The 21,379-nt window shown below is 40.4% G+C and overlaps 1 protein-coding gene across 2 annotated transcripts; it reads right to left on the bottom strand.

The window, feature by feature from the left end:
- Positions 1-351: 351 nt before the first annotated feature.
- LOC110884821 (serine carboxypeptidase-like 48) lies at positions 352-2,040 on the bottom strand. 2 transcript variants are annotated; one of them, XM_022132532.2, is made up of 4 exons: positions 1,413-2,040; positions 1,239-1,327; positions 900-1,161; positions 352-823 (listed from the first exon to the last, which is right to left on the bottom strand). In XM_022132532.2, exons 1-4 carry the CDS (start codon positions 1,483-1,485, stop codon positions 555-557), a joined length of 693 nt encoding a protein of 230 aa, XP_021988224.1. In that variant the 5' UTR covers positions 1,486-2,040; the 3' UTR covers positions 352-554. The 2 variants fall into 2 exon arrangements, with proteins under 2 accessions (XP_021988224.1, XP_021988225.1); XM_022132533.2 differs by having other exon boundaries at positions 1,749-2,040.
- Between the last annotated feature and the right edge of the window lie 19,339 nt (positions 2,041-21,379).

Here is a 21,379-nt window from a genome sequence, read left to right as displayed (position 1 = left end):
CCCTTCCATTTTACCCCCCAACATTCCTGTTAAGTCGCACAATTACCCTCCACTAGTAAATTACTAATTTATCCTTTCTTATTACCCCCTATACTTTGTGTTAATTAACAATATTACCCCCTGCAACAGAATTTTGTTTAACTTGTACGCGAAGTGTTATAGCTAAATGCTAATGTTCTTATGTTACTATGTATACTTTTTCCAAATATGATATTTTTAGGTGATATTCCAATATAACTTCATGTTTTACAAGTAACCCTTGAATGGAAATACATGATCTAATAAAGGTTAAATGTTAGAAATAGTCCAGAAGTTGGTTGAACATGTATGATGTTAGAAACGCGTGTAAAATTCAAAAACTAAAATGGTGTTTTGTTAGCAAACCAATCAGCCCAGTTGCTAGCCCAGTTGCTGGCTAATTACAAGTAAAGTTTTAACCTTTTTCTATCTTTCTTTCTTGCTTTCATATACACATATAATGCAAATATCTTCTACAGTACATGGATCTTTATAACGAAACGGAAGCTTTTTATAATTTTTATTTTCTTGAGTGTCTACAAAAAAAAAAACAGGTGCACCCGCACCCACACCTTGTTGGGTGGAAGTAGCTTCCCTGTGGTCCACAACTCCAACATCTTTAATGCAGCCCTTGGTTGATCCATAGGGACCATGTGTCCAGCGTTATGAACGTTAATAAAAGTCAAAGGCCCATGATTTTTTAAAATGCCAGCTTCTTTTCCGTCGACTATAAACGAAACATTTGAAGCTGAAATAAAATCTTTCTGATCAGACCATGACATGGCATGAACCCATCTCGAATTCCCTGCATTTTATTCTATTATTTCAGTTAAACGTAAAACGGTTGGATTCTTTTTTCATAACGGAAGAAATCAACTTACCAAGCCAGTTGCAAATAAGATCATATTCTCCTGCATACACAAGCAATTGAATCTTGTCTTCCAAAAGTGCTGGAATCTCAACTTCAAGATTTCTCATCCAATCATTAAGCATAGACCGGAACACTAAATCACTACATGAAACATAATCTAGACTGCTTGGTACCCCTAATGCTTTTTTAACCGATGATTTGCTTAAAAAGTTTTCCAACTTTGAGAAGTCATAACACAAGCTCCCATCACATTTCTTCCTTATATCATAGTACTGAAAAAAAAAACATATCATTATAGAATTTATTTAACTTTATGTATTTTATGAGTTTGTCTTTTAAAATTTCTTACATTTACGTTGTCTGTTAAAGATAGTATATCCTCAAAAATTTGCTGGCAAAAGCTATAAGCAGGTTGACACATGTCTGAACCTGTTGCACCTACAAAAAAAAAACACAACACCATTGTTATACGAAAATCGAACGAAATTTAATAAACGAAAATAAAAAGATTAAGGATTATTACCACATCGAACGAAACTTAAAATCGAACGAAATTGGAGTTGTTGAATCGAGGCTGCTTTTTGGTAATGGGCCATTATGAGTGTGTTGGTAATGGGTCAGAATTTAAATGAGCTCGGATGGGTTGACCATGAGACCTTTGATTATCAAAACGCCCAATCTAATAATTATGCTAGTAACAATAATCCGTATTTTAGGGGAAATAATGACCGATTTGAGCAAAACCCTAATGGGATTTCTAGCGAAAATCAGAATACTTCAAATAGGTTGTATGAACAAGGTAGAAATGTGCAGAATACATACATGATGGGTAATCAACAGAGTTTTTGGGGTAGCTTACAGAGTAATGGGATGAATTGTACTCAACCGGACGAAGACGGCGGGATGATTGAGGAGTTTGATGTGTTGTGCAAGGAGGGGAAGTTAAAGGAAGCAGTGGAGGTTTTGGGTTTGCTTGAGTGGAATAATGTTTCATCGTTGGTGGTCCACCCAGGGTTTCGCCGAAAAACTTACACCGGAGAGGGAGAAGTGGGGGTGGATGAGTTATGGGAGGTGGTGAGGAGGAGTGGTTACGGTGGTTGAGGGAGTGGATGATGATGGATCTGGGTAATTAGAAGATGATGATGGATCTGGTTTTGAAGATGATGATGATAATTTGATTTTATAAATAATAATAATAATAATAATAATAATAATAATAATAATAATAATAATAATAATAATAATAATAATAATAATAATAATAATAATAATAATAATAAATATAGGGTAAGATTACCAAAATACCCCTGCCTATAACAATCAAATAACTGTTGACTGACGGCATGGGGTAAACTTGCGACATAACAGCAAACAGTGGGGGGTAAAATTGCAATTATTTCCTTGGGGGGGGGGGGGAGGTAGACATGCCAATGACCCCTAATCTCAGGGGGTAAAATTGCAGTTTACTTTTTTTTTAAATCTAGTGAAAATGGTCCGAATCGAAAATTTGAATACTAAACCGCATGATACATCGGTAACCCATATGCCCTAGTTCTTTCTTGGTGAGAGTTGAGCCATCTCTTTGAGATTATTAGAAATAATTTTCTTTGATGAGAGTGGCAATGGGTGGGGGTACATTAGAACTTGTGCTTAGATGCGGTTTGAGGCCTTAACTTGCATGAATGTGAAAAGGATAAGGGCACTTAGGTAGCCTCGTCAACGTGTGTGCGAGCATGGGAATTGGGGGTTGGACCTCATGAATTACATATATGAGCATGGTAGCGAGAGGGGCGGGGGTTTGGACTTTTAGTAGCCACTTTGAGCTTTTAACCAATCATTTGTTAACCCTTGCCTAATTCCTCATAAATTCACCCGTATTCGACCCAGTCTAATAGTATTAGCATTTTATATTCGTATGTCTATTATGTGAAGTTTCAATTGTTAGTTTATTTAGAAAAAAAATGATGATGAAAAGAAAAGAAAAAAAGAAAAGAAAAGAGAAAGAGCAATGAAAAAAAAAAGAAAAAAAAGAGAGAAGTTGATGTGCAGTTGTTTGGGTTAGATAGAAATAAAAGACCGGGTCGAATCATTAGCTATTACGTGTATCTCCATTTCCTACCTATATGCCTAGCCGTGTTGCAACCCTTAGAGTCCCTTTGATTCACTTGCATGTGTAGCACATTCTTTAGGCAAAAGATCGATTTAAGTACAAGCATATTGTTGTTCAACTACCCATTTGCTTTGAGTATGATCTAGCTTCTTTTGCTAGTTATTCTTTGCCATCGAGAAGAGAGTATTGTAAGGGGTGTATTATGTGCGGGTTTGGGAAAGAAATAGTAAATGAGGACATTTGTTGCTTGGTTTACACTTGATCGCTTGAAAAATTGAGTTTGATTAAATGGGTTGCTTGGGACAAGCAACGGGTAAGTGTGGGGATGTGATGGGTGGTCCGTAGGACAACCCTTAAACGATCTAAATATACGCACATCTCATGTTTAAATTGGTTAATCTGTGGAACTTGTTAACTACGGTGCATTTGGCTTTGCAGGTCTAAAGAAGCATTAAAGAATACTTTTATGGTGCTCGGATGAGAGCACGCATGTGGTGGAAACAAGTTAAGGTTTGAAGAATTGATACAAGAAACAAAGGAGAAAACATCAGACATCGCCGTAGCCTACGGTCAGGGCCATAGGTTACGGCACCCTTATTTGCCAAGATCCGTCGTACTCCAGTTCAAGGTCACCGTAAGATCTTTGAAGGCGCCATAGCCTACGGCTGGCGCCGTAGGTTATGGCAATGTCCTGTCCTCCTAACAACCCATTCAGCGTTGTAGCTTATGGCACTAGCCGTAGCTTATGGTGCCGTGCAACATGAACTCGTAACTGCCCTCTTAATTGCAATTTTAAGGTCTCATGATGGTTATTCGGTTACTAACTGTTCTAGAGACGAATTTGGGTGTTCTTGGTGCTTGAAGACAATTTCTAATCATTCGGTTTATGTTTTTAATTGTTATGAACATTGAAACTTGTGTGAGGATGATGATTAAAGTCATGAGTGGCTAAGCTATTTGTGATCATCCTGGATTGAAGGTTTGCTTGAGACATTTCATGTTTTGATCTTTATTTCTAGAATAATAGACTTGCAACTTTTGTTTGTTTATTATGGTGTGTTGATATTTGTTCGTAAATAGTTAGTTGATGCTTTGATCGTAGTTTAAACCATACGTTCTTGGTGCCGTTGGCAATCGAGATATCATGGGAGGGATTAGGATTGGGTATTGATTGATTGGTCATCGGGTAACAACCTCGCATTCTAGGCATCCGAGTACTTAGTTCCCTTTCATCACGAGCACGTAACTACACATGAACCATGTCTATGTGGTTCTTTCTAGTTGGATTAAAGCTTGAATGACAATTGAAACCGGAAGTCTAGGATGGTCATTTGTCTCTAAATTGTTTACAAAACCAATTCTCAATTCGCAAGTTAATTCGTAATCTTAGTTTAAAATCAAACAATCCAACTCTTTGAATTTACTTTCCTTGCAATTAGTTTAATCTTAGTTAACCTAGACATACATTTAGATAACACACATTCCACAAACTCCTTGAGTTCGATACCCACTTACCGTTATCTAATAGTTGTATTTGGTTTAAAATTGATTGAGACTTCGACCTCACGTCATATCTCTGCTGACTCAAACCACTGGTTGAGGGTAACGTCACCTTCAAAAGAGGGGCCTACTACTATAACTAAGATAATCTCTTAAAAAGTCCGAAAGTGCGAAAATCATCAAAGGGTACATTAAAGATGAGTTGGATCAAAGTGATTCTATCTTGTCTATTTGTTTTTCTTTCATTTATCTTTTACTTTTTAGTTTTATTTTCATGTTTAAAAACTCTTTTAAAAAATTTAGACTGATTAGACGTTCACGATAAACCAGTATTAAAAGCTCTTATGTCCTTGGACGAGCTCGGTATCTTACCAACACTATACTACGCTAGCGATGGGTGCACTAGCCCAAGTGTATGTTTAGTGTTAGTACAATATCGTGTTTTATAAATTTAAAACTTGACTGATGCGTAAAATGGGCTTAAAATATTAATAAAATCATATCACGCTTAACGTACACCAAGTTTTGGCGCCGTTGTCGGGGACACAAAGATTTTAAGAAATCTTAAAATTGACGGCCTAATCATTTTTTAAAAAACCATTTTCAAAACTGCGCGCTCATTTTTAACTTTTTAGGAATTTTTAGCATAACAGTAAGCTGAACACAGGGCTGTGCACACTAAACACGCCCCCATGTATAACTAGTAACAAGTCTTAAACGCCCAGATGCAGAATCTGACCACGGGGCCGTGTCTGTTGACCATGGGGCCGTGGTGAGCCTCTATTTCAGCTTTTTAATTTTGTTTTCTGGTCCCGAGACTCTGTAATCTACTGAGTGATTCCTCATGGATCAATACTCAGGAGGTTACACTTACTACTACGAAGAGGATGATTACGAAGAAGAATATTGTACCATTTGCGGTAATCCTCACTCGGTGCAATATTGTGACCTTTTCGAACCATCCACCTCATACGCTTACTATGAGGAACCAAGGTATGAACCATCCACCTCATATGCGTACTATGAGGAACCAAGGTTTGAACTTCCAAAATCAAGCTTTGATTGGGACACTTATCCCTCTAACTTTCACGAAACACCACCATCTATCCTCCCCGAAGCCGAGAGAATTGTACAAAGTCTCAAAAATCTTGAACACTTAATAAAAGAGTCCCGCGAGAGGGAAGAGGCTAATTTTACTAAGGAAGTAATAATTGAAGAGGTAAAAATGGAAGAACATCTAAGTGAAAAACCAAAGCATGAACCAAACGACGAAAGAGGTAAGTCCGAAAACGATAATTTTAAAAAGAGTCAAGTTTTCAAGAAATTAACTGTGACAACTCGAGTTTCCAAGATTCTGTTTTCGCATTAAATGTACGTTAACTGTTTGCTTAAGTTGTTTTCTTTGTAACTGTATACGTTGTGACATGATAAAGTGTATGGTGATTGTGCATGCTTATGTGTTTGGATGTTTAAATGTATACGTTGTAATATGTTTAAGTGATATGATAACCCAGCAGACAAAACGAGTAGACGAAACAAAGTGTTTCGCCATTAAACAACCCGATGAAACACTGATGTGTTTCGCCATCCCTTGTTCGACGAAATAATGTGTTTCGCCGGCCCACGATTCGCCGAAGCCCATTAAGGGCCTAACCCATTACACGAAATATTTATTCACTATTCTGTTCCATTCGTAACACTTTTTGGCAAAGGTTGAAACCCTAGAACTCCCCACTGTGTGACGGCAACAACTATCCTCACCATCAGCTTTCTCTCTCGTATTCCCTACTTGTCATCTCGATTCGGTTAGTCTATTGCTAACGCTTACCTGTTCACGAATGCATGCTTAGTGTATGATTTTGATGGAATACTGTAGACTAGGGTTCAATGAAAGATGACAGTGATAAAGGTTGTGATCATTGTGATTTGCATACGTTAGATTGTAAATATGATTGTTGATATTTTGGTTGGATTTTTTCCGTGTTAGTTGTTGATAATGACTATCACGATCGATAATGAAACTTGTAAAACGAGTCGGGTTGTGAACACATAGGGTTCTTATTGTTGTTAGTCTGAATGGGTTATGAATCAATGATATAGACTGATTTTTAGGGTGGATTCGTGTTCTTGTTATGCTCGGGTATGAATAAAGGGTTAAGATAAATGGTTGGTCCTGTTAGGATTGATTGAATACCTATGATTTACTGATGATGATAATCGATGATGTTCATGACGGCTATTACAAATGATTAGGGTTTTTGTGATTTAATGTTTAGACGACGTAACTGACATTCGGACGAAACACTTGATGACGAAACGGGCATGGCGAAACAAAAGTGTTTCGCCGACACCGGTTTTGACGAAACGAATATGACGAAACACAAAGTGTTTCGCCGAGGACATCACGACGAAACCTAGGGTATTTCGTCGAAGGGACTTCATGGCGAGACAGGGGTGTTTCGCCGAATGGGTAAACTGCACAATAACCTGATTTAACTCTGTTAAGTGTTAACTGGATTACCTAACTGCTGTTTAATGTTGAGCATAACTTTTATGAACTTGAATACATGTTTTGGTGCTGCTTGGTGATCATTGATTCGATATCCACTCTGATTATGCATATACGTGAATTTCGTGAATACAAACTGATTATGTATACGTGCGTACTTTAGGACTTGATTGATTAACTGTGAGCACATACTTAGCATACTGAGCAAACCAAGGTGAGTTCACACTCTTTCCAAGGCATGGGATTCCCGGGGGTTGGGAATGGAATAGAACGGTTACTTGTACTTACATTGTTACTGCTAGACTAGTGATACATGGGGAAGCCCCCACTACTCTTCGCACACATGCCTGGAATGGCCGCGATACTGATACTAAACTTCGCACACATGCCTGGAATGGTCGCGATACAGATACTAAACTTCGCACACATGCCTGGAGGGCCGCGATACAAATAAAACTAGTCTACAATACATGGGAAATTCCCACAAATCTTTGCAAACATGCCTGGAGGGCCGCGATGTAATTATAAACGATACATGGGCTACTAAATAAACAAACAGTTTACGAAATGAACATTATTACTAAACAACCCACTGTGAACTCGCTCAACTAGTTGTTGACTCTCTGTTACATGCCTTGCACGCCGTTAGGTATACATGGAGCTTGCACTGGGAGGCGCGGTCGTTGTGGACAAGGATCGTGAATGCTTTGATTAAACATTATGACATTTCATACTCATACTTATGTTGGGTTTATTTTTATGCTTCCGCTAAACATTGATATTATACTTATGTTTTGAACACCTTTCATATTGGTTTGGTTGAATTACATTTACTTTTACTTATTACTTACATGTTCAATATGATTGGTGGCTTGATCCTGGTCAGTCACGCCTCCAAGCGGTGGAACTCCACGTGTGGATTTTGGGGGTGTGACAGATTGGTATCAGAGCCATTGGTTATAGAGAACTTGGTTTTAATATGGGAAAACGTTTTTATTAAAAGCAGACTATAGCCAGTACAGTGCTCAACGATCCACAACGACACTTCGCTCCACGTGCAAGGCTCAACACCATAGGTACTACTATTCATGTTTACTTTGCGTACTTGCTAGAATTACATAGAACTTTGCTCGTGGTATGCTTAGATTACACTGCCTATTATTTGTTATTGCTTGAGAACACTTGTGTGCTTACTCTCTTCGGTCATCGCACTATTCACGAACGCTCTCTCACATATGTTACCTTTGCTATGAAGATCATGGTTGGACGCATTAACTTGACACAAGCCTAGTTGACGGCTCTCATTAACGAACAAGTTGCTGCGGCACTTGCAGCTGCACAAGCAGGAGGTATACCCTGCAGTCGTAACTCGCACTAGGACCTTTAGATCCTACACTCCTAAACCAACTCTTGTGCTTAATCTTGTCCTATTCTTATACACAGCAGGTCAACACACTCAGCCACCTGTTTGCACTTTCAAGAACTTCATGGACTGTCGTCCTAGCACATTCAGTGGCACGGAGGGAGCAGTGGGACTCCTCCATTGGTTTGAAAAACTCGAGTCGGTGTTTGAGATGTGTGAATGCCCTGAGGCTTGCAGGGTGAAGTACGCCCCTGGCACACTGGAAGGAATTGCGCTGACTTGGTGGCATGCGCAAGTTCAGCTTTTAGGGTTGGCAGCTGTTAACGCCACCCCTTGGAATGATTTCAAAGAGCTGATTAAACAGGAATACTGGACACGTGATGACATCCACAAGTTAGAAGTGGAGTTCTTTCATTTGAAGATGACTGGGTCGGAAATTGAGGCATATACTAAGCGGTCAAACGAGCTGGCTGTCCTGTGTCCAACTATGGTGGACCCTCCTATCAGACGTATTGAGTTGTATCTCAAAGGGCTGGCACCAGAAATTCAAAGCCACATGACATCGGCCAACCTTAATAACATCCAGGATATTCAGCGTCTTGCTCATCGCCTCACAGATCAGGCAGTGGAACACAACAGGTTGCCTAAACGTATCAGAGCTAGCGATGATACTACTTCCGCGACTCTCAGTGACAACAAGCGGAAATGGGATGGGGATTCCAGCAAAGGTTCAGCTACAGCTCAGTCTCAAGTTCAGCAACGTAAGACTGATAACTACCAGAGCCCTGGTCAGCAATCTTCGGGTAATCAAAGACAGGGTGGATATCGAGGAAACCTCCCAAGGTACAACACTTGCAACAAGCACCACAACGGCCAGTGTAATAAGGGTCGTTGTCAGCAGTGCCTCAAGATGGGTCATGAGGCTAAAGATTGCAGAAGCTCACGACCTGCGAACAAGAATCAGCAACAACAGCCACCTGCTCCACAAAACCAGCAGCAGCAACAGCAACGAGGCAACAGAGGATGCAATCAATGTGGTGCTGAAGGCCATTTCAAACGTGACTGCCCCCAGTTAAACCAGAACCAGAACAACAACAATAACAACAATCAGGGCAACAGGAACAACAATGGGGGGAATAATAATGGCAACGATGCTAGGGGTCGTGTGTTCGTGTTGGGGCAGGGTGACGCAAGGAATGATCCTAACGTGGTTATGGGTAAGTTTCTTCTCGACGACTTTTATGTTACTGTATTGTTTGATTCGGGTGCGAATACCAGTTATGTGTCTCTAAAAGTTAGTCAAATGTTAAAACGTACGCCAACACCCTTAAACACCAAACATGTCGTAGAGTTAGCCAACGGTAAAAGTTTAGAAGCCACAACGCGTAGTCAAGGGTTGTAACATTGTCTTAGCGGGTCAGACTTTCTCCAGCGATCTCATCCCTATAGTTCTGGGTAGTTTCGACATCGTCATTGGTATGGATTGGTTATCCCAACAGCAAGCAGAGATCTTATGCAAGGAGAAGATAGTTCGTATTCCCCATTCTGGTAAAGAACCTCTCGAAGTTCAAGGCGACAAGAGTGGTGCTGTGGTTGGCATCATCTCCTTTTTGAAGGCTCAGAAATGTTTGCGAAAGGGTCACACTGCCATTCTGGCACTTGTCACAGATGCGGTAACGAAAGAAAAGAGATTGGAGGATATCCCAGTTGTACGTGATTTTCCTCAAGTGTTTCCTGAAGATTTACCTGGGCTACCGCCTCATCTCCAGGTCGAATTCCAGATTGAACTAGCTCCTGGAGCAGCACCAATAGCTCGCGCACCGTATCGTTTAGCTCCAACTGAACTGGAAGAACTGTTTAAGCAACTGTAAGAGCTTTTGGATAAGGGTTTTATTCGTCCTAGCTCTTCGCCTTGGGGAGCTCAGTATTATTTTTGAAAAAGAAGGACGGTACCTTCAGGATGTGCATAGATTACCGCGAACTCAACAAGGTGACTGTGAAGAACCGCTATCCTCTCCCACGTATTGATGATTTATTTGACCAGTTGCAAGGGTCGAGCTACTACTCAAAGATTGATCTAAGATCAGGCTACCATCAACTGAGAGTCCGGGATGAGGACGTCTCTAAAACAGCATTCAGAACTCGCTACGGCCACTACGAGTTTCTAGTCATGCCATTCGGATTAACGAATGCACCCGCAGGTTTCATGGATTTAATGAACAGAGTGTGCAAGCCTTACCTGGACAAGTTTGTGATTGTCTTCATCGACGACATTCTAATCTACTCTAAGAGTCAGGAGGAACACGAGCAGCATTTACGACTTATATTGAAGTTCCTTCGGATAGAACAGTTATACGCCAAGTTTTCAAAATGCGACTTCTGGCTTCGTGAAGTCCACTTTCTTGGCTATGTGGTAAACAAGGATGGGATTCATGTTGATCCATCCAAGGTAGACTCGATCAGGAACTGGCCTGCACCACGTACACCAACGGAAATACGCCAATTCTTGGGTTTGGCAGGTTACTATAGGAGATTCATCAAAGAATTCTCAAAGATTGCACAGCCGCTTACACTACTGACACAGAAAGGTGTTACCTATCGTTGGGGTAATACACAGGAAACAGCTTTTCAACACTTAAAGGATAGACTCTGCAGCGCACCTATTCTCTCACTGCAAGAGGGCACAGACGATTTTGTGGTTTATTGTGACGCATCAATTCAGGGTCTTGGTTGTGTACTGATGCAACGGGATAAAGTCATTGCTTATGCTTCGCGCCAACTCAAGGTTCACGAACGGAATTACACTACACACAATTTAGAGCTGGGAGCTGTTGTTTTTGCACTTAAGATATGGCGACACTACCTGTACGGTACCAAGTGCACTATCTACACCGATCACAGGAGTCTCGAGCATATCTTCAAGCAGAAGGAATTGAACATGCGACAACGTCGATGGGTCGAGCTACTTAACGATTACGAATGCGCCATCAAGTACCATCCAGGCAAAGCCAATGTTGTGGCTGATGCCCTCAGTCGAAAGGATACTACACCTAGACGCGTGTGAGCATTGCAACTTACTATTCAGTCTAGTCTTCCTGCACAGATACGAGATGCTCAGGTAGAAGCATTGAAACCAGAAAACGTCAGGGCTGAAGCCTTACCCGGCTCACGGCAACGATTAGAACAAAAGGAAGACGACGGCTATTATGTAACGGGGCGTATTTGGGTCCCACTTTATGGCAACTTACGCGAGCTTGTAATGGACGAAGCACATAAGTCTCGCTACTCGGTACATCCAGGTTCGGATAAAATGTACCATGATCTCAGAACTACGTATTGGTTGCCGAGCATGAAGGCCCACATAGCAACTTACGTTGGCAAGTGTTTGACCTGTGCGAGGGTTAAGACAGAATATCAGAAACCATCAGGCCTACTCCAGCAACCAAAGATACCACAATGGAAATAGGAGGAAATTTCCATGGATTTTGATACTGGCCTACCTAGATCTCAGCGTGGAAACGATACTATTTGGGTGATCGTGGATCGACTCACAAAGTCTGCTCAATTTTTGGCTATCAAAGAAACAGATAAGTTCTTTACCTTAGCAGACGTATACTTGAAAGAAGTTGTTTCGAGGCACGGAGTGCCAACCTCCATACGTGATGCACGATTTACTTCAGAACTGGGGCAAGCGATGCATAAATCTTTTGGCTCTCGATTAGACATGAGCACAGCTTATCACCCTCAGACGGATAGGCAGTCTGAGCACACTATCCAGACTCTAGAAGACATGCTTCGGGCATGTGTTATCTATTTCGGTAACAGTTGGGAAAAGCATCTCCCGTTAGTGGAGTTCTCGTACAATAATAGTTACCACACCAGCATCCAAGCCACTCCATTCGAGGCATTGTACGGGCGTAAGTGCCGATCACATCTTTGTTGGGCAGAGGTGGCTTATAGCCAGATCACAGGTCCAGAAATGGTAGTTGATGCTACTGAACGGATTGCACAGATACGACAACGCATGGCGGCGGCTCGTTGCCGTCAGAAAAGCTACGCTGATAAGCGCAGGAAACCACTCGAGTTCCAAGTTGGGGATCGAGTGCTACTCAAAGTCTCACCCTGGAAGGGTGTGGTTCGTTTTGGTAAACGAGGTAAACTCAATCCGTGGTATGTCGGACCGTTCGAAATCATAGAAAGAATAGGCAAAGTGGCCTACAGACTGAACCTACCAGCAGAACTCGGTGCAGTTCACAACGTTTTCCACGTGTCGAATCTGAAGAAGTGTCTGTCAGATGAGACCCTCATAGTTCCTTTGAAGGAACTCACTATCGATGAACAGCTACATTTCGTCGAAGAACCAGTTGAAATCACGGACCGGGATGTTAAGGTCCTACAAAACACCAGAATACCTCTTGTTCGAGTTCGTTGGAACTCCCGTCGTGGCCCAAAGTACACATGGGAACGAGAAGACCAGATGGAACTCAAATATCCCCAGTTATTCCAGAACAATGCAACTACTACTGAGGTTGAAGCTACTACCGAATTTCGGGACGAAATTCCAAATCAACGGGGGGATGATGTGACACCCCGGGAAAACCAGTAAACGATATAACTTACCTAGCTTCCTCAGTAACCGCATGCTAAATTTCGGGACGAAATTTCTTTCAAGTTGGGGATAATGTGACAACTCGAGTTTCCAAGATTCTGTTTTCGCATTAAATGTACGTTAACTGTTTGCTTAAGTTGTTTGCTTTATAACAGTATACGTTGTGACATGATAAAGTGTATCGTGATTGTGCATGCTTATGTGTTTGGATGTTTAAGTGTATACGTTGTAATATGTTTAAGTGATATGATAACCCAGCAGACAAAACGAGTAGACGAAACAAAGTGTTTCGCCATTAAAAAACCCGATGAAACACTGATGTGTTTCGCCATCCCTTGTTCGACGAAACAGTGTGTTTCGCCGACCCACGATTCGCCGAAGCCCATTAAGGGCCCAACCCATTACACGAAATATTTATTCACTATTCTGTTCCATTCGTAACACTTTTTGGCAAAGGTTGAAACCCTAGAACTCCCCACTGTGTGACGGCAACAACTATCCTCACCATCAGCTTTCTCTCTCGTATTCCCTACTTGTCATCTCGATTCGGTTAGTCTATTGCTAATGCTTACCTGTTCACGAATGCATGCTTAGTGTATGATTTTGATGGAATACTGTAGACTAGGGTTCAATGAAAGATGGCAGTGATAAAGGTTGTGATCATTGTGATTTGCATACGTTAGATTGTAAATATGATTGTTGATATTTTGGTTGGATTTTTTCCATGTTAGTTGTTGATAATGACTATCACGATCGATAATGAAACTTGTAAAACGAGTCGGGTTGTGAACACATAGGGTTATTATTGTTGTTAGTCTGAATGGGTTATGAATCAATGATATAGACTGATTTTTTGGGTGGATTCGTGTTCTTGTTATGCTCGGGTATGAATAAAGGGTTAAGATAAATGGTTGGTCCTGTTAGGATTGATTGAATACCTATGATTTACTGATGATGATAATCGATGATGTTCATGATGGCTGGTAGCAATGATTAGGGTTTTTGTGATTTAATGTCTAGACGACGTAATTGACATTCGGACAAAACACTTGATGACGAAACGGGCATGGCGAAACAAAAGTGTTTCGCCGACACCGGTTTTGACGAAACGAATATGACGAAACACAAAGTGTTTCGCCGAGGACATCACGACGAAACCTAGGGTATTTCGTCGAAGGGACTTCACCGCGAGACAGGGGTGTTTCGCCGAGTGGGTAAACTGCACAATAACCTAATTTAACTCTGTTAAGTGTTAACTGGATTACCTAACTGTTGTTTAATGTTGAGCATAACTTTTATGAACTTGAATACATGTTTTGGTGCTGCTTGGTGATCATTGATTCGATCTCCACTATGATTATGCATATACGTGAATTTCGTGAATACAAACTGATTATGTATACGTGCGTACTTTAGGACTTGATTGATTAACTGTGAGCACATACTTAGCATACCGAGCAAACCAAGGTGAGTTCACACTCTTACCAAGGCATTGGATTCCCGGGGGTTAGGAATGGAATAGAATGGTTACTTGTACTTACATTGTTACTGCTAGACTAGTGATACATGGGGAAGCCCCCACTACTCTTCGCACACATGCCTGGAATGGCCGCGATACTGATACTAAACTTCACACACATGCCTGGAATGGCCGCGATACTGATACTAAACTTCGCACACATGCCTGGAGGGCCGCGATACAAATAAAACTAGTCTAAAATACATGGGAAATTCCCACAAATCTTCGCAAACATGCCTGGAGGGCCGCGATGTAATTATAAACGATACATGGGCTACTAAATAAACAAACAGTTTACGAAATGAACATTATTACTAAACAACCCACTGTGAACTTGCTCAACTAGTTGTTGACTCTCTTATACATGCCTTGCAGGTCGTTAGGTATAAATGGAGCTTGCACTGGGAGGCGCGGTCGTTGTGGACAAGGATCGTGAATGCTTTGATTAAACATTATGACATTTCATACTCATACTTATGTTGGGTTTATTTTTATGCTTCCGCTATTCATTGATATTATACTTATGTTTTGAACACCTTTCATATTGGTTTGGTTGAATTACATTTACTTTTACTTATTACTTACATGTTCAATATGATTGGTGGCTTGATCCTGGTCAGTCACGCCTCCAAGCGGTGGAAGCGTGTGGATTTTGGGGGTGTGACATTAACCTTTTGCCACCTTCTTTCGAAAATCATTGTTTGGTACCTACTCATGCTAAGTTTTTAAAAGAGTTAAACACTAACACTAAAATTGATGAGATGGTAAGCATTAAATTGGCAAACGATCAAACTACGCTAATAAAAGATGAGCAATTTGAAATTAACATTACACTGGCTCCATGTTTCTTTCAAAACACCTTTATTAGTAATATTACATCTGATAAAGATCTTTGTGTTAATATAATGTCTAACTATATTTTCGAAAAATTAAGTATTAGTGATTTCTCTCCACTTCAAATCCCCATTTTTCTTTCTAATCGGAAAGTAATAAAATCAACGGGAGTAGTTGAGGATGTGTTAGTGCAAACAAATCAAATGGTAGTCTCAACCGACTTCGTCATTCTTGATGATGCTACACTTGTGTTGGGACAACCATTTGTGAAACCCATCAAGCATTGATCAATCGGAAGCAAAACAACCTACCAATTCAATTAGGGACCGATAAAAGGTATGTTGATCTTGACCAATCAATGAAATATCCAATCGGAAATGACGACCCCCTAATTGAAGATGAACCAGAGCCACCCGATACGGTGGGTCTAGCCAAGGACCCTTATAAATGTGGCGCACCATGGAGGCATTCCATGGGTTATAAATTAATAAAAGTAGTTTACTTAAACATACTTGCTCAACTTTCAAAAGTATGGCTTCTTTTATTTTGAAAGGAAAATTATGTTTAAGATTTATTTTATTTCTTAGTTAATGCTTTTATTTTTAAGTTTATAAATTAGTAGGGATAATAAACATTCAAAGAAGGATTGGATATGGCAAAGGGACGTTGAAAAAGGGACCCCATGCACGTAAACAGGAGCCTCCCGACAAATTTCTAGCATTACAGCATGTGTAGCACGGAGTCGTGGCCACCCAACACGCCCCCGTGCCCAGGGTTCTGTAGAAAAATTTTCTAATAGGTAACTAACCACGGGTCGTGTCCACTAGGCACGCCCCATGGTCAACCTTCTGTAACCTTCTATTACTGGAAATTTGATTATGGGGCCATGGTCAGCTACCCAGTAACATAAAAACTTGTTTTTAACCCATTTTTACACATTCTAATCAACCAAAAAACTTATTTTTAGACACATTGAGGACAATGTGTGACAACTGTGCCTACAGTTATCACTAACCAACCCCGAATAATTTCTTAAGGCAATAAAACCTTGTGTTTTATTTATTGGATTGTGTAATTATCCATGATATTTGCACATTTTCAATCCTTGTTCAATTTCGAACTCTTAAACATTTTTTTTGAAAGTTATACATAAACTGTTACGTAAACGTAATCAGCTTAACGCAACGTACGCTCCGGAACAATGACATAAGCTAAAATATAACAACCCTCGGTAAAACCGACATTCTCATAATAATTCCGACACCCTAATATATCTTTAAAATATATTAACATGTCTTTATATGCACCCCGTATGTGAAAACCGAACCCGAAAATAAATTATACTATATAAAATAAATAAAAAACAAAATTTGTTAAACTGAGGCGGGCCGCGTAGGGCCTCACCTCAAGTTCATGCGGGCCGCGCGAATAGGAAAACCTGATATCGCCAAAACCATAAGCCCAAGCGGGCCGCGTACATGTTTGGTCTAGTTGATGCGGGCCGCGAGCGACCCAAATTGTGGCATAACCCGGTGCGGCCACGTGTCCAACTCGTGTCGAGCCTATAGGGTGACCCAGCCAAGCTACGCCATTGACCTAAGTCAATGCGGGCCGCGTAAGGCCTGGCCAAACTCCACGCGGGCCGCGAGAGATCGCGATTACAGCCCTATATAAGAAGGCAACGGGCTTTCAGTTTTCGTCGCTCACAACTTTCTTTCTTTCTAAATTTCTGAAGTAGTATACACTATAGCCGGGCATTATACACCCTAAATTAGCGAGGTTCTGCTACGATGTAAGTATTATAACCCCTGGAGACGTATTAGATACGCTGCCCGATTGATCTAGGGTTCCGTAACGGCTGTCGTGGTTCTGCCCGACGTAGTCGTTGGAATGCCGTCTCGGGGAGGGTATTACTAATGTTAAAATGGGTTATTATACTAACACACGTGCATTTGTGTAAATTATAGATATTCACCAGGAAATCATAAAGGAAAACCCTAAAATAGCAATGTGAGTAATCTCCTTTTTGTTAACAGTTTTTACAAAACCTTAACTATTTTACAATGCAATTTAGCAGTGATTGAGTCTTTGTAATTCTACAATTACTGCCGGTATGTTGGGGTTTTGTAAACAAAATGTGAGTAACGTTACCATTGGACGAAGAGTTAGCCAATGGGTAATATGACCCTCAGTCAGACGTGACACTACTGAATGAGTAATTGGGTAGATGGAAACATTGTAATCGCCCTCAATACTGTTTAAAGTTAAATTAATAATTCTTGATTAAACTGAGATTCATTCACCAGTATTTTCCACTGACAAAATTTTTTTAAAACGCGTTTCAGGTAACAAAATGTGAAAGCCAAACTAGAAGCCAGCTGGACAGCACTGAATGCTTGAAAAAGTGGCTATAAAAGTTACCTAAATAAAAGAAAGCGTTTAGTTCAATAAAGTGGGATTTATCCCTGTAATTCAGTGTGTAATAAAAACTTGGGTGTCACCCATGTGTTTGATATTATAAAATAAGGTGGTTTACTCTGATTTAAACATTTCCTAACTACGGTCCTGATGAAATTTCCGCTGCCAAATAAATTAATAACGTGATACCACCGCAACTGGCTCACGGCCGCCCGTTCCCGGGAGATAGGGATCGGGGGTTGTGACAGGAGGTGGTACCAGAGCTATGCCACTGATTCAGCCACAGAAGTGTTCTACTGACATCAAAATTCAAAGTGTTAGGAAATAAATTATGGAAATACGTGTATAATTGTATTTCTTGCTATGTGTTATCTGACTATTTGTTAGTTTACAGTATGAGTGACCAAGGACCTTCTGACGCCTATCGTCAACTGTCTGGTTCACCTAGGAGCGAAGGCACCTCCTCTTCTCAGCCTGCCCTCTCAGGGTATTCTGCTGACACAGAAGAAGGGATCTTTGTGTTTAAGGCTCAGTCTGAAGAGCCATTTCCTCAGAAAAAGAAGGGATGGTTCAGTAGGGGAGCGCATGAGCGTAGGAAAAGAATGAAAAAGTTGCAGGAACAGCGAGTGTTAGCCACAGCAAAAAGAGAAACTGATGCTTATAATCAGGATATGCTCAATAGGGGTATCGCTAATATCCATATTTTAGCAACCACTGCTGCTGACCCAAACCTGGAACAAATGTTAGCACCACAACCACAAAATCCTGACCAACCCATGGAAATAGAAGACCAGATAGAAATGCCTGATTACAACCCGGAGGAAATACCTAGGGTACCTGCACCTGATCCTCTAGACCCAAACAATTACGACCCCTGGTGGGATGATGTTAGGGACTACGTGCAACAAAACCCAATACAGGAAAATGTGCCAATACCCAACTTAGGAGCTTATCCAGGGTTAGATCCTCAAGATCCCTATAACATTAGTGATGCATACGTTAGGGAAATTTTAGAGAACCCATATCCTTACCAGGCTCCGTATCAGGAACCCGTACCTCAGTTTCCAAACCCAGTCCTAGAACCTGCACCCCCAATGAGTGCAGAAAATGTCCAGGAACTTAGGACTTTTGGGGAGGAAATTTTAGAAAGCAGTGATCGAATGCGATAGGTGGGAGAGCGTCTCGTCTGGAAGTACGACGAGCGCAATATGGATTTCTGGATGAATCCATATCAGTGAATGTGATGACAAGACGGTAGTAATAATAATATAATAATATATGTGTGTATGTGTTAAAAAAAAAAAAAACTACGGATGCATACTATTAGTATTGTAGCTTTACATTTCAGTCGGTACTGTAATTTTTATTTCTGTACTGGTGTGTATTGATGCATACTATATAAATAGAGTAAATGTCGCAATGCTCGACGCTTTTGGTTAAAAAGTGCGTGTCATGTGATTGGCTATATATAAATATTATTTGTGATATTAATATTTGGTAAATGTCTAAAATTCAGATGGCCGACGCGGGAAATCAAGAAAATCTGAATAACGATAACCGGAGTAACATTAACATGGTTAATGAGAATTCGGACAATAATAACAACGGAAACCAAATGGATAATAGTGCCGTTCAGCATATTGTGGCACAGGGAATTATAGATGCAATGCCATTTATTATTCAAACAGTTCAGGAAGCGAATAATAAAAGTAAGCATAGCAGTAAGCGACCAACTGAACCAGAAAACAGCGTGAACAATGGACCCATACTTCAAGCGCCCGTTCCCAAAAGAAGAAGAACCATACCACATGGTTGTTCTTACAAGGAATTCTGGTCCTGCAAACCAATAGAATTCTCGGGCAATGAAGGACCCATTGCAGCTTTACGCTGGATAGAGAAAACTGAGGCAGTTTTGAAAATAAGCAAGTGTGCTGAAGAAGATAAAATAATGTTTGCTTCAAATCTGTTTAAAAATGCAGCCTTAGAATGGTGGAACACTATCCTCCAATCCAGAGGAAGTGATAGGATTTATAATATGGAATGGGAAGAATTCAAGAACATGGTAGAAAGGAAATTCTGCCCTCCCAATGAAAAAGAACAGATAGCAAATAAGTTCCTAAATCTTAGAATGACCGGGGTAGACAGTAAAGGTTACACTACCACATTCTTTGAATATGCTAGGATGGTACCAACCCTTGCATCACCAGAACCAGTGTTAATCTCCCGTTATATCTGGGGATTAATTGGGGAGATTAGGCATGTAGTCAAGGCAGCTAGACCTCAAACCATAGAAGAAGCTGTAGAACTAGCCAATACCTTGACAGATGAGTTAATCCGTACTAGGGAAGAAGATCAGAGGAAAAACTTATCCCAAAGGCTTACCCAAGAACTCCGTTCTAAGAATTTCAATCGTAGGAATGTAGGTTCTACATCTGCACCTTATTGCAAGTATTGCAAAAGGAAGCATTCTGGAAAATGCTCCATATACTGCAATTTCTGCAAAATCTCAGGTCACAAGGAAGAAGATTGCAGGAAGAAAGCCAATAGCAGGGTATGCTTCAACTGTGGGGAACCAGGTCATATCAAGACAAACTGCCCAAAATTGACCCCAGCTGCAAACAACCAGAACATTAGAAATGCTAGAGCATTTGTTTTGACTGCAGATGAAGCCAAGATGATCCCAGACGTCATTGCTGGTACGTTTTTAGTTAATGATATTTTTGCTAAAGTATTATTTGACTCTGGTGCAAACCAAAGTTTTATTAATACTTCATTTTGCAAACTCCTAAATCAATCATTAACTAAACTACCACAAGAATGTCTAGTGGAAACCGCAAATGGAGAAACTGTTAGGATTTCTGAAATCTTGCAGGGAGCAAGAATAGAAATTTTTAATCAAAAATTTATTGCAAACCTTTACCCAATGAATCTGGCTGGATTTGATGTTGTGTTAGGAATGGATTGGTTAATAGCCAATAAAGCCAGTATTTTATGTGATCAAAAGACAATTCAATTAAAATCACCAAGAGGTGAAAAGATCTCAATTAAAGGAGATAAACCTTTTAGATCCACTAAATTCATCTCTGTGATGAAAACTGCAAGTTGTATAAGAAAAGGATCTATAGTGTATTTGATTTCAATAATCACTAACACTAAAGGAAAAGAATTAAAAGATATCCCAGTAGTATCCCAATTTTCAGATGTCTTTCCAGAAGAATTGCCAGGACTACCGCCAGACAGGGAAGTCGAATTCAGAATTCACCTATTACCAGGAACAGCACCAATTGCTAAAGCACCTTACCGTTTAGCACCCGTTGAAATGCAAGAACTGAAGAAACAATTAGACGAATTATTGGAAAAAGGATTTATACAGCCAAGTTCATCGCCATGGGGAGCACCAATATTATTTGTCAAAAAGAAGGACGGATCGATGCGTATGTGCATTGACTACCGGGAATTGAACAAAGTCACGATTAAGAATCGGTACCCATTACCGAGGATCGATGATTTGTTTGATCAACTTCAAGGAGCTCGATTTTTCTCTAAAATCGATTTAAGATCAGGATATCATCAATTAAAGGTACAGGAAGAAGATATTCCTAAAACCGCATTCAGAACGAGGTATGGT

The sequence above is a fragment of the Helianthus annuus genome, chromosome 10, assembly GCF_002127325.2.
Source record: "Helianthus annuus cultivar XRQ/B chromosome 10, HanXRQr2.0-SUNRISE, whole genome shotgun sequence".
Taxonomy (NCBI): Eukaryota; Viridiplantae; Streptophyta; class Magnoliopsida; order Asterales; family Asteraceae; genus Helianthus; species Helianthus annuus.
The sequence above is the reverse complement of the archived record's forward strand: the minus strand, read 5'-3'. Positions and strand labels throughout refer to the sequence as shown.